Genomic DNA, 14965 nt, shown 5'->3' with positions numbered 1-14965 from the left:
TAGACTTAAACTGAAATGAAATTACAAACCATTCCATAAATAAAATGACAATAATCACATCGAGAGTTTTACAAAACTTTCTTACAGGAATTATATTTTTAACGCATTCATTGTAGCTGTTACCCTCTCTACGAAACGCTTTTTATTTTTTTTTCATTAAATAGTTAACCATTACAGCTGTTAAACTATAAAAATAATTCTTTTGTATTTATATGCTACCTCATTAAAACTAGAACGGCAAACCTTAAGTTCTTAACGGAAAAATCCGCTATTAAAAATATATCTTCTACCAGGTTACAAAGATGGCGACAACACAAGACACGTACTAGAGCAGCTGTCTTGTCTTCAACTAAAACATTTTATTTAGGTAACACACAAACATTAAACACATTATCTTATTATCTAATAATCTGTAGTGAGTGTCATTTTAATGCTTTTAAACTATCTCAAACGAAATTAACGTACATTTTAAAATTATTTTTAAAAATCATTAGCCTTCATGAATATATTACATTTTTAATAAATAAAACATACACTTTTCTACATACTTTTTATGTTTATCGTTATCAGTATTGTATGCATATTTAAATGGTATGTAAATTAAATGTTTACACTTACTTCAAAGATAACTGCAGTAAATTTTACAGCTAGATCTAGATCTAAAATCGTTCTACAAACTGCTACGCTGCTATTGAAACCGAAATAACTGAACGGGAAATTCCGGTATTATCTAAAGAGTTAACGTCACGTTCCAAGGGACAGAACTGTCGCTGTTCAAATTTATCTCGCTCGACCTCATTAAGGTAACTCACAATATAGAGGAGTCGAACTATCATACCGCAGTACGGGTGGGGGCATATTCCGACCAAAACAAAACATATATTTTTTGCAACTTTTTAAACATATCTACTACAGCAGTGGTTGTTCTTCAGTATGTAGCACACACTGTCACATAGAGACAAATCTTGATTAGCTGTTGTGTGAAAGTTTGGCAAACCTTCTAATCATTTACATATTTTATCACTCCGCTTTAAATAGTATAATAGGGATGTCAAAAAGGTAATTTGTCTAGTTTGAACTAAACAAATTAAAAAGAAATTTCTTTACTTAATTGTTATTAAATAAGGAATAATAAAGAATGACATAGTCATAATTAACCGGGAGTGATCTCCCCTAAACTTTCTCGATTATTCTTATGTTAAACAACAGGGGATGGGAACTCGGGCTACAGACATGATTTTTAATCCATTTTAAAAGTTTTAAAAATAGAATAAAATCTCGTAGACAAAAGAATTGCACACCAAGTGAACGCCAAATGAAAAAGTGCATAATAGTGCGCAATATTATTAGTACTTTAAAAATTTACATTAGTTTTTGAGAAATTGGAATCAGCGTAAATTACTACTTCCGGTCCACGGAAATTACTCAAAATTCAACAGAAGGTAGAGAATTAGATCTTTTACTTACATGTGAAATTTCATTTATGTATCTGAAATAGTACACAAATTATAGGCTTTTGAAAAATTCAAAGTACAAAAAGTACCACTTCCGGTTATCAGAAATCGCTCAAACGTTGATACGGATCTACGATTTTGATAAAATACTTATATATGAAATTTCATCAACCTAGCTGTAACGGTACTCAAGTTATCGTGTTTACACACGGACATACACACAGACAGACACACAAACATACGGACAGAATTGCAAAGCCCAGTTTTTCAGACTGGATTACGCATAAAACCTCTTAATTTTGATAAATCTGGATTGATAATTTTTGCCCGATTAAAATAAGTCCTCTATACTTCAGATGTGATGAAGGACTGAGGTATAATACGGAGAAAATAGTTAAAATTTCAAGTGATTTTTGTGCACGATTACAATACTTTCTCTATACTTCGTATATACGAGAAAGTAAAAAATGATATTTTTTTAATATCTTTTAAGTTAGCGAAAACAGCTTTTATTAGAGAAGGCAAATTAATTTTATATTTTTAATTTTTAAAGCCGCCAATGCCTATTGCTTTTACCGTTATTGAATACATTATTTTCTTATTTACAATATATTTAAAAGCTTGTTGTTAACGAATTTTAATTTTTGTTTTATTTGTTTAAACTGCATCCACTATCTTTCGCATTTTCTCTCTATGAGTGCCATGAACACAATCAATTTTCTGAATTCCAGCTAAAAACATTAATCTTGTTGGTCTTGTCATATTTTAAGACGGCACAAATCAAAATTTAGTCACCGAGTCGATGTTCTATAATCTATTGTGAACCCCAACAGTTGATGTTTTATTGTGAACCCCAACAGTTGATGTTTTATTGTGAACCCCAACAGTTGATGTTTTATTGTGAACCCCAACAGTTGATGTTTTATTGTGAACCCCAACCGTTGATGTTTTATTGTGAACCCTAACAGTTGATGTTTTATTGTGAACCCCAACAGTTGATGTTTTATTGTGAACCCCAACAGTTGATGTTTTATTGTGAACCCCAACAGTTGATGTTTTATTGTGAACCCCAACAGTTGATGTTTTATTGTGAACCCTAACAGTTGATGTTTTATTGTGAACCCCAACAGTTGATGTTTTATTGTGAACCCCAACAGTTGATGTTTTATTGTGAACCCCAACAGTTGATGTTTTATTGTGAACCCCAACAGTTGATGTTTTATTGTGAACCCCAACAGTTGATGTTTTATTGTGAACCCCAACAGTTGGTGTTTTATTGTGAACCCCAACAGTTGATGTTTTATTGTGAACCCCAACAGTCGATGTTCTATTGTGAACCCCAACAGTTGATGTTTTATTGTGAACCCCAACAGTTGATGTTTTATTGTGAACCCCAACAGTCGATGTTTTATTGTGAACCCCAACAGTTGATGTTTTATTGTGAACCCCAACAGTTGATGTTTTATTGTGAACCCCAACAGTTGATGTTTTATTGTGAACCCCAACAGTTGATGTTTTATTGTGAACCCCAACAGTTGATGTTTTATTGTGAACCCCAACAGTCGATGTTCTATTGTGAACCCCAACAGTTGATGTTTTATTGTGAACCCCAACAGTTGATGTTTTATTGTGAACCCCAACAGTCGATGTTTTATTGTGAACCCCAACAGTTGATGTTTTATTGTGAACCCCAACAGTTGATGTTTTATTGTGAACCCCAACAGTTGATGTTTTATTGTGAACCCCAACAGTTGATGTTTTATTGTGAACCCCAACAGTTGATGTTTTATTGTGAACCCCAACAGTTGATGTTTTATTGTGAACCCCAACAGTCGATGTTCTATTGTGAACCCCAACAGTTGATGTTTTATTGTGAACCCCACATTAGGGATTGTTAAGGTGGATGCTAGCTAGAGTCGTTTATTTCAAAAGTAGACACTTTCTTCACAGAACATACAAAACAGAGGAATTATGTTAATAATTTAAATATGACCTTGCCTGTCTAAGTTTAGTATGATTTATTACCTTGAGATATCCTATCATAAATTCATTGAGATAAGAAAAAACTTATTTTTAATTATATCATTTTGCCTATTACAGTTTACATTGAGATATTCTAAAACTAAAAACATAATTTTAATTACACCATTTTCAACGTCACAGTTTACATTGAGATACTCTATCAAATATTCTATGAGGTAAGAAACTTTTAATTATATACTTTTGTATTTATGCACTACCCTGCTCACCAACATTAAAATTAGATCCGTACTTTGAACACCAACCTAGTGACACACAAAAGGATAAATCATGTTCACAAGTTTGTAGAAATGTGTTATGTTATTTTTATGTTTTTGCCTACACTATAGTCTACACATTTTCTATGTACATTTTAATGAGCTGATAGGGTCACAAATATTGATAATTAATAGTTGATCTATTTATAAAGAGTATATTCAAAGGAAACAATTACATTAAATTAGTTTATATTTTCATACAGATGGCCGCATCGATTCCTATAAAGGAGCAATTAGCTCAGTTGTTGAACAATCTGGAAGAGATGAATAGTTTGTTGAAAAATAATTTAAATGACTTTGATCAACAGGTAAGCACATCTCATAGTACGATATATTCACAAAACATTAACTTATCTAGAACATTATTAAGCTGCTTAAAAAATACAAACGCCTAAGCCTGTTACTAAGAGCTATTTATTATTTGTGTTGATTTTCTCTCAAAATAACTGACACTGAATTTCAGGTATATAGTTGTTTTTAAATTTGGACTTATTTTTTTATGCAAATTACAGTATGTCGCGAAAACGCGACATCGGGCACTTACGGACCGAACAGTAATATCCACGCACAAACAATAGCATATAACAAACTAAACATACGGACATGCAAGGAGATGTAGAATCACTTACAAAATGTACGAAAACTATACTTTATTAGCTCAGGCATAGAGTTACATAACTCTGCTGCACCTGATCACTGTCTAACTCTTATGAATAGGTATTTCGAAGCCTTGCTGTCGTGGTTCTACTACACTTCAGTAACACACTACATATGAAAGGACTTCATTCAATGTGTAGAGCCTTAGTTGTCCCCGGTTACGTCATTTTCGTGAACTCTTATTCAATGTCAACTAATAAAGACGCATATTTCTCATTTGACCTGTATTTGGTATATACACAAAGCACGTGAACAAATATTGTCATAAATGACAGTGTTCAGCCATTGTATATTCGTCCATGCTCAATGTAGCTGCTGTGGGAACTTAGCGTCACTGCTGTGGGTACTCAGTTCCACCGGTGTGGGTACTCACTGCTATTGTTGATGGTACCCTATGTTTCCGATTCGTGCTACGGCTATTAAGCTCGACTGATTCTGCTATTAATTACCAATGACAGTGCTGTAGCTACATATTGCCACTGGTATGGGTACTCAATGCTGAAACAGTGGGTACTGAGTGTTGAAGCCATGTGTACTGAGTGCTGAAGCTGTGGATACTCACTGTTGAAGCTGTGGGCACTCAGTGTTACTGCAGTTGGTTCTTGATGTCACTGCTGTGGGTACTTTGCGCTGGAGCTGTTGGTAATTGATAACGTTGATGTGGGTACTCAGCCTTAGCAGTGGGTACTCGGTATCACTGCTGTGAGTGCTTATTGCTCAAACTGTGGTTGCTCAGTGTCACTGATGTTGGTACTCAGTGCTGAAGATGTGGGTACTCAATAACACTGCAGTCGGTACTAAATGCCAGTACAATGCCACTAATGTGGATATTTAATAGCAGTGCAAAGGGTATGTTTGTCAATATTCAAACTTACTGTGTTTATTACGAGGTGTATGTCTATGCTCAGTGTTATTATTGTCAAGGTCACTGTGAAGAGCTTTATTTGGTGGTATACAGGATAGTGGTCCACCACCTCACTTCCTGTTGTGTATTTATTTTTTTATGTTCTCATATTTTACAATATTATTTCAAAGCTAAATTCGTTATATTGTACCAAGCAATATGATCACATTATCCCAGCATCTCTCTCTCTCCATATGCTAATGTCAATTAAACATGTGAACTCTACTTCACCTACCACATGGACCGTAACTTTCTAAAGTGCACTTGTATATATAGACAAAGACTATATTGTAAATCCTTAACTTATTTATAATCATACTTGAATAAATGACAGCTTGGCGATGCATCGTATTTCGTTATACCTGTTTGGCACCCAAGTTCCATTTTGTCTTATTGCCGGATGTCGCGAAAACGCGACAAACCGTAATTAGCAGATAACTTCAAAAATTCTTATCATATGTGATTTATACTGTTTACATACATAAAAGAGTGAATAATAAAGCTATTAGTATTTTTGTAGCAAAAAAGGATCACCTGTTTAGAAATAATAATCAATGTAATTAGGCTGAATTCATGAAGTGAAACAAATTACGATGCAGCAGTAGGATAAATGTCCCTATGCACAAATGCTAAGCGCTAAATCGATATTAAAAGTTAATGCATATATTTTTGCTAATGGGTGATATGAAATTTTATTTTCCATCCACATTCCTTCTGTAAATAGATGTGTACTTGGAAGTGGAATTACTTTAAACACCCAATCCAAAAATGATGAATATTTTGAATTTAGATGTTTTTTTGCTTTTAAATTAAATGTCACATTAATCTTTAAATATTTCAATCCTCGTCTATGTTATGTCATGTCTAGGTAAAACAAGCAACACTGGAATGGTTGGACAATCCATCAGAAGCGAATATAGATTTTAAAGAAGTGGTTTCTATTGTAACAACAGTAAATACTGCCCTACTTAAACTTAAACAAACGATTTCTGGTAATTTTATGATATGTATACATTTTTACTTTTTATTTTTCAATAATTCGTTGGATTATTAATTTATAACGATCAAAGACAATCGACAAATATGGTACATAAAAATATACAATACTAAACTTTAGTTATTATACATTTTGTCTTCATTGACTACGTCTTTCATTTAAAATCATCCCGATTTATTGTAATATATATCTATATTTGTAAAAAAAACTATTGTATGTTTTCTAAAATTCAAAATATTTATATTGGAATGATAACATATCGTTTAAAAGCCGTTAATTTTTATATTTCAGATTGTGTGCTTTTGAAAACATTTGCAATGCTTTTCAAATATTTTTACATTCTTACTATTGTAAATCTAGTCCTTAAAACATTTGTGTTACACATGTCTAAAAGTTTCCTGCACCAAGTATCAAGCAATGGCTGCTGGAGATAAGACAACACAAGAGAATAAAAGTGTTGACTCTGTACACGATGGAAATTATTCTGATCTTCCTATGTCAGGTAAAATTGCTTTATATATATATATATATCAATGCACCGTTGCTGTAATGTAATTACTTTACTTTTGTCTTTAGTTTGAAATATTTTGATTCTATAGCCTTCTCCAAGAATATGCTAACATAAACAAATTTTACAAGTTGCAGGTGATTTAAATAACAAACTAGAGCAGAGAGTAGAACGTCTTGAAACAGCGCTAACTTCTATGCAAAGTAGGAATAAAAGAACTGAAGCTGATGTGACCGAAATTAAGCAATGGAGGGACACTTATAAAACAGAAGAAAGTAATATAAACGAACAAATAGAACAATTGGCTATAAAACAAAAACATAATGCTAAGCAATTCCGAAAGCAAATTAACGAACAGAAACATATAACGGATGAGATGAATGAAGAAATGAAACAATTGAATGAAATAAAACAATGGAGGAAAACACTAATATCAGAACATAACACTATGGCGAAAAAACTTGAAGAACTGTCTAAGACACTAACAGATAATAAAGAAAAGACTAGAGAGCAAATACAAGAATCCAAAACCAGAATAAATGAGTTGAATACAGAAATTAAGACCCTCAAACAAAAAGAATCAAATACAAGCCAAACACTGGAAATTACAAATACAGAGATTAACAAGTTTGACATAATGTTGAACAAAGTAAATGAAGAATTAAAAATTCAAACTACTAATACAGAGATATTACAAAAAGAAATTAAACGGCATTCTGATATTTTATCTCACTTGAGGGAAGAAGGAAAAAAAAACAAAAATACGGAAACCAAAGTAGAAAAGTTAATGTCAATGGTTTGTACTTATTTATATTTTTGAACACATATGGTATTTTATTAAATGGTTTAGTTTAGTTCTTTGTATTTTATTAGTTAATAGCTACACATTTTATAACTAAAAATCAGCTCAATTGCATTGTGTTTCCACTTCATTTGTGAACATTTTTAAAACAACATGATTATATTATTCTACTTCTAGCATAGTGTGATGTCCAAGATCTTGCAACAAAGATTGATGCCCTTTGAAAGTTTAATTCAAAAGTTTAATCAAAACCTGGCTAGTAGACAGATAAACAAACAAAAGGTAAAGTGTTTAGTATCTAATGCGATTTTTCACATTGAGAGTCTACAAAGCGCATGTCTATACGACATTCACTTGTGACAGGAGTATTGTTTGAGACCAGAGGCGTATCCAGGTTTTCGTTGTAGGGGGAGCGAAAAGAGCAAAAAAAAGGCGCCGAATTTTTAACACGTTCTATATACGTGTATTATATATATATATATATATATATATATATATATATATATATATATATATATATATATATATAATTACTAGATGTATGTCATTACTTCGCTATGATGTAAAATAAGTAGCACTCTGAAGAAATAAGAAAAAACACAATGTAGGCCGACAAAACAAAAATTGTATCAATAAAAAATATACACACACTACAACCAAAAACAATGAACGTAACACAATCTGTTTTGTAGTTCTTGTAAAAAAAAAATTCTTACCTAATAATTCCTGGGAAATTATTTAAGACAATTGAAATAGGGGAAATAATCACTCTCTTAATATAAATATTTATATATCTACAAATTTGATTATAAATGTCAAAACAAATAAATAATCACTTAAGAATATAATGAAATTGTTTAACACTATTTGTGTTTACAAAATGTTTTGTCTATAATCAAAATTTAATATATCATCATCATAAATGCTAAAGTAATATAGCATAATGAAAGTTTTTAAAATCAAAGTTGGAATAAAAGCTCGCTTTTCTATATAATTGTACCACATTCGGAATAACAGCCTACATATAACTAAATATAGGTCTTTTAGTTCATATCATATATTTTTAATTAACTACTGCTTCTTTGTGTTCTTTAAAGATAATTGTTTAACATCGTGACAGGTATGGGTTGGATCACTGTATTGATCACACACCTTTTTACTGGTATTTGCAAAAACAATATTTACAGAGTTTTACCTGTTTCAAAAGCTATGATTCTGGCGGCACGGTACTTTGGTACATCGTTACGCGTTTTTCCAAATATACTTAACAGATCAGTTCGGGTTGGGTTGGGGGGTGTGGGGTTCAACTTCATTCACCACTGTCCGGTCACTTTAGGTCAATTATCCAACTCAGTGTACACCTAGGTGTGACATAATGTCGCTCTACACAATTGTGGTGGTGAGGTGTGTGTGTGGGGGGGGGAGATAACCAACTCAGAGTGAACATAGCGTCAGTTTTTAGATGACTGTTCTAAACATACATATTCAATTACACATATATACTGATTCAGAAATAGATTTAAATAAGTAGCAGTGGTATTGTGACAAAACTTTTTTTTTTTACAGAGAATCCATGGGGGGGGGGGGGGGGGTTGTAACTGTTTCATATAATTTGTAATCGTAATCACTATCGCCCAAACTGTCATAATACTACTACTTCATCGTCAAAATTTCCCCACCACTACGCAGTTTGCCCATAAGTAATTTTAAATAGAGGTGCCACATCAGTTGTATTTGTGTCTGATTTGTATTTTTTTTTAAATTAATTACACGATTAAAACTGTATATATAAAGTAATTATGTGTGAAGATTTATGTATAACATTTTCTAGATCAATTATTCTTAAGCAAATACATTATACAGTTGCCTTAAACTTAACACCCCTCTTGCCAAGTGGTACTACCCGTAGAGGTTTTTTTAAAATTGCAATGCATCGTAATGGTTATTTTTAGAATGACAAACTTGATACAGCTGTTAATACATGTTGTAAACGTAGACGCTACTAGACTAGTACAATTCTGCTTAATCGCTGCATGAAAAGAAATATTGTGATTTACATAGATGTGCCAACTAAAAATAATTTGTTAACAAAAAATCATTGTTTAAAACTTTGAGTTTAAAAAGTTTCCAAAAAGGCGCCACTTTACTGAAAATGGCCAGAGGGGGAGCGGCCGCACCCCCTGCTCCCCCCCTGCGTACGCTTCTGTTTGAGACTGATATACATAGATTAACAATGTAGCTTTCGTTCTGTGGTAGACTCAATTAGAACAATAAAAATATAAATAATCACTTTTCTCAAGTTAAATTTGTTAATTTCTTTTTCTTTTTTTTTTGTAAATTCGTAAAAAGTCAATTGTACAAAAAGAGGTCGGCGTGGTCGAGTCGGCAAAAGCTCATGGTTACTAAACCGAAAAGTATCGAGTTCGAACCTTCGGGTAGATTAGGCTCGTTAGCTGGGGACAGCCACTCTTCTACGAGAGACAACTCCAAAATCAAACAACTGCTGCGTTGTAGTTTGTTGTTGGTTGGACAAAGGCTATGGAAGCAAATCCAAAAAGAAAAGCAGGCTGAAATCGGAGTCAATGGCCTCAATGGCGCATAACCAGTTGACACTTATCCTTTACTGTGATTGAGGCGTGGTCGAGTCGGCAAAAAGCTCATCGTTGATAAATTTGAAAAAAGCCTCGAGTTCAAACCCTCTGCCAGATAAGGCTTCTAAAAATTAAGAACGAAAAAAAAAAGAATTGTAGAAAAATAATGATACCATTTTTAAAATGGCTTGATGTCATCTTTTGTTTTTAGCTTGCAACCCTGGAAAATGATAATTGGAAATTGTCAAATGATCTAGATTCAATTAGTAAGTATGTTACGATTAACTCCTTGTATGATAGTTACAAGCCATTGGTACCCATTAAATGTGAGTTATAGGCCTATATTATTTAAATTCTATACCTGGTTGAGAATTGAATATATATATATATGTATGTATATATATATATATATATATATATATATATATATATATATATATATATATATATATATATAAAGCAGTGCATGTTTGTGTTTGTATGTCTGTCTTCTATGCATTACAACATCTTTCATCCAATCTACATGAAACTTTGGGAAGTTTTTAGAGGGAGGTGTCTGTGAAAAAAAACCCTTTAAAATTCACAGAATTTGCGCCCCGATAGTACGCGGCTTTATTCTTCTCTATATACGGTATATAACAATAAAAGTCGATTGCGGTTTGCCACCGTTCATCCGATCGCCATGTATCTTTGTGGAGGTGGTGGGTGGATATGGGAGAAGGTTTCTGCAAATTGTGGCGCCCTGGGTTATCATTTTAGCACCATTGTGCCTACGTTATTGTTAAAGAGCCAGGCGCCTACGCAGTGCAATCAAAAGCGCCCTCTACGTCCCCTACACTTGTGAGGTCAGTGATAAAAGGTGATATTACGGTGAGTGATTAATGTACATTCAGGGCTTTCATACGCTAGGCGATAGTGTAGGTAAACCCGTTTCTAGATAAATATGATCAAAGCTCAGGCATTGTTTACATTTAAATAACTCAGTTTTAACAAACAAGGTAAGGCGTCTAAAAATATACGATTGGTAAAGCATTGATGAAACGCTACTAATATATTTTGTCCGATTTGTATTTGTCTTTTAATCATTGCTACACCTTTGAACAGATCGCGATGAAACTTTGGGAAGATGTTGATAATACTCCTGGTGTGGTTTCTGCGTTTTAAAACGTTTTAAGTTGGGCTATTGTCGAGTAAGAATATAATAAGTGTCTGGGAACGAGAACAAAAATTCAAACAGGACTAAAGAGACGTACACGCAGACACACACAAAGACACACACATAAATAGAAAAAAGTCATCGTTACACACAACACAAATATTGACATAACAAACACACAAACAAAACGTATGTTTCAACACATTATACAATCTTGTAAGTGTATCTGCTTAGTTATGGTTGATCCAAGAATTTTTTTTTAAAAAGGTTCGTAATCGTAAGGCGATCGAATAATATTCGCGCTTTTTTCTAACTCTCTTTGTCGCCCCACCCCCGTCATGTTTTATCCAACGATTACTTAATTACTTAAAATGAGACTTGTATACTATACTAAACACAAAAACGTTTGAACACAACGTTCAACAGAAATAAACATGAGTGAATAAATATGTTTATATCACTTTATGTACGGTGATTGATAATGCATGTTAAAAACAGGACAAGACATTAAGATTTTAAGTCTATTGGTAAGTTAAATAGTAAACACACATAACTGTGAACAGACACACAGACACTTGTGCAAAAGTCTATGATTATACTCTAACATATTATTTCCAACAGAGATTCGTGTATGTCAGCCTTACATCTGTCAACTTCACCTGGATAACAACACAACAGTGACTACTGGATCAATTCTTTCAACATTCTATTGCGTGTGGGAATCCTACGGCAACCATTTTAATAGAACCACAGGAAAACTTGTAGCACCAGATGATGGTTACTATCTTGTGATTGTGACGCTGCGTGAACGTGATGCTAAACTGATTAAAGTTGATGTGTACAGGGATGACTCATTTTATCAGAACTGTTTTGTCAAATCTGCCAACACATCTGCCGCTGGAGCAACAGCTATTTACATGATGAAAGGCCAAGAACTTTACTTTAAAGTGGGCCAAGCTGATGATGGAGCCAAGCTACAAGGAGGAAGTGGCTTTACTATACTTAGATTATAAATTTAGTAATGCTTATGAAATAAGTAGTTTATAATTTATTTCACACCACATCATTTTTGATTGTTTTTGATTATCCAATGTTCCTATATTGTATGCATGTGTATATCGTTTCAATAGGTGTTTCGCTGTTTCTGGCAGTCATATTACAGAGAAATATGTGACCATACTGTATTATAATCTACACTTCATTTTTGGAAAACAAATGGTTTGATTTTTTTTTCGGTTGCATTTTAAAATACATACAATTAAACATACAAAGAGTTTGTGTTTAAGTGTTATAACATAAATTAATGTTAAGATAATAAAAAGTAGCTATGCTTCGCATGCCATTGTGAAATGAACATATACATCGTAAAATATTATGTCTAGTCATCTGAGTACGCTTATGTAACATAATATGCTTGTCCCATATAGCATGCAGCACCACTTTCCGTCATGGTTTAATCATGTTAAGATGTAAAGATGTACATGAATATAATGGTCAAAACTGTAATCAAACAACTTGATAGTTTATATAAGTATACGAGAAAGTAAAAATTGTCCAATTAATACAATTGAACATTATTGATTTTTTTTTAAATAGACTAGTTTTTAATTAGTTTCATTAGTTGTTTTACATGCTATAGAACGCTTTAGGATATGGGTTAGTACAAAAGTAATATATTAATATTTGTAGTGATAAACGCATACATTCGTTGCTAAAAGGTCATTTTAAGACGCAATAATACTAAGAAAAAATAAATAAAACATGAGAGATCTCCCCTTAATATTAACGGTATATTCGTATATCACCACAAGTCAAAAAACACTGTCAGTGCAATCGGGCGTTAGAAATGTTGTTTTTTTTTTTAAATTTATTTTTAAATAATTAAATACAATATATCAGTATACTTGTATTATTAAGGTGTATTAGCTCAACTATCTAGTCTGTGATAAGTCAGATATCTAAAGTTTATCTATCACCAGCTTTAGATTTGCTTAATGTTAACTTACATTCGACTGAATAATCCTAAGTTTTTAGCTGTTTGGCACATGAATTTTTCAATCTAGTTCAAATACAGTAATAAATTATGGCTCTACTTAAACAACAAAGTGTGAAGTCATGAACAAAAGTTGCAGCAAAGATCTAGCGATGACTGCTTTATGTGTACTTTGTACTGATCCGTTCTTTGGCTTAATTTCATAGTTTAATATAAATATATGTAACATCATATTGTTTTATCATGCAATCACTGACTGGTTTTATCACTTATAGCTACCTATTGTTCAGGTGTGATCAAATCAAACAGTACATGACTGCTGATAAACTGATTAAAAGCTAAATTTGTTATACATCAGTGAAACATTTCTCTGCATTATAAAGAGTCAGCTTAGAGTAAATAACAAGCAAATAAAATGGGTGAAATATAAAACTCGTATCTCGGCCTTTTAAAATCTCAGTGGACGCCCATGTTTATGACGAGCCATTGATATGAAAATGATAAGTGTTCTCTTCAATCTGATCATTTCAAGTTTTCACAACCTAGAAATCCACTCACCTTCTTTAAATTATGTGTTAGTTAATGTAGTGCTCGGCACATATTTGCGAGAAAAGAACTTGACATTATATTTCGATATGGTTTTGAGATGTTTGCATATGATCTGTCTATAGTGAAGATAGGTTTCGTACACAAACTATTGCTTAAAGCGATACCACTTTAATTAGGTTTTTCTACAACACATGGAACTGCAATAGATATTAACCAATTTATAATTAGAGCTAACTTTTATTAGGCTCACCGTGAATAATACAAAATTATATTTGCAATACAAACAGAAATGTTAAATTTGCAAAATACATTTATATGTATCAAGTATAGAGTAAAATTTATGATTGTCAAATTTGTTTTACTGCATCCATTTTTCATTATTTTCTTATTAAAGACTTAATAATATTACAAATATACAGTCTTAATATTATATAAAGTAAAAGTAATGCTAGATAGAGTTATAAAACAGTCATGATATCTTCAGTGTATAAAGTAAATAATCCTAGCGATCCATTAGGCAGACGAAGTAGAGTTCTTGTATTTCTTGACCTCGGCATATGAACAGAAGTTTCAGTTATTGAGTTAGGTGGACATTAGACCTAAGCGGACTCGTGGACGCTGAACTTGCTGGATCCAGATTCTATCTTGAGACTTTCGAGTTAGCAGAACTTTTACTCTACCGCATAGCCACGCCGTTACCTCTTCAGTGTATGAATATAATTATAAGCTTATAGCGAGAATGAACCCTTATGATAATATTCAACTGAGATAATATTTTGATTTTAAATTTTTGGTTTACAAATACAACCATATTTAATCTTTCAGCTAAATTCTTAAAATAGTAAAACCGCTCTCTTTTTGCTGGAAAGACCCTGGTCTTGATTGTTGAACTTTAAAATATAGTTCTTGACCTTTCTTCAACAGAACTACAGTTGATCCGCAAGCAGAAATATTGTCAGTTTTCGCATAAATAGTTTTATACTTTAGTTTTCTAACTTTTTTATGACGTCACACTCCGTTGATCAAAGCACATGGACAAAAATTGTGTTCATGAATT

General features: G+C 32.5%; 1 protein-coding gene across 1 annotated transcript; it reads left to right on the top strand.

The window, feature by feature from the left end:
- The first annotated feature begins 303 nt into the window (after positions 1–303).
- LOC131947306 (putative leucine-rich repeat-containing protein DDB_G0290503) lies at positions 304–13892 on the top strand. The gene is made up of 9 exons (XM_059308495.1): positions 304–367; positions 3618–3652; positions 3955–4059; positions 6181–6304; positions 6704–6811; positions 6949–7613; positions 7797–7901; positions 10422–10476; positions 11988–13892. Exons 3-9 carry the CDS (start codon positions 3955–3957, stop codon positions 12377–12379), a joined length of 1554 nt encoding a protein of 517 aa, XP_059164478.1. The 5' UTR covers positions 304–367; positions 3618–3652; the 3' UTR covers positions 12380–13892.
- The last annotated feature ends 1073 nt before the right edge of the window (positions 13893–14965 follow it).

This window comes from Physella acuta, unplaced genomic scaffold, assembly GCF_028476545.2.
Source record: "Physella acuta isolate Inbredline_101_S28 unplaced genomic scaffold, ASM2847654v3 ptg000592l, whole genome shotgun sequence".
Lineage (NCBI taxonomy): Eukaryota > Metazoa > Mollusca > Gastropoda > Physidae > Physella > Physella acuta.
Note: the sequence above shows the minus strand (reverse complement) of the source record. Positions and strands in the feature narration are given on the sequence as shown.

Bases quoted from the DNA above. Each gene is read 5' to 3' on its own strand.
- LOC131947306 (XM_059308495.1), top strand. From the start codon at position 3,955: ATGGCCGCATCGATTCCTATAAAGGAGCAATTAGCTCAGTTGTTGAAC. The intron at 4,060-6,180 runs GTAAGCACATCT...TGTCATGTCTAG, and splicing joins TAAATGACTTTGATCAACAG to GTAAAACAAGCAACACTGGA. The intron at 6,812-6,948 runs GTAAAATTGCTT...AAATTTTACAAG, and splicing joins TTCTGATCTTCCTATGTCAG to TTGCAGGTGATTTAAATAAC.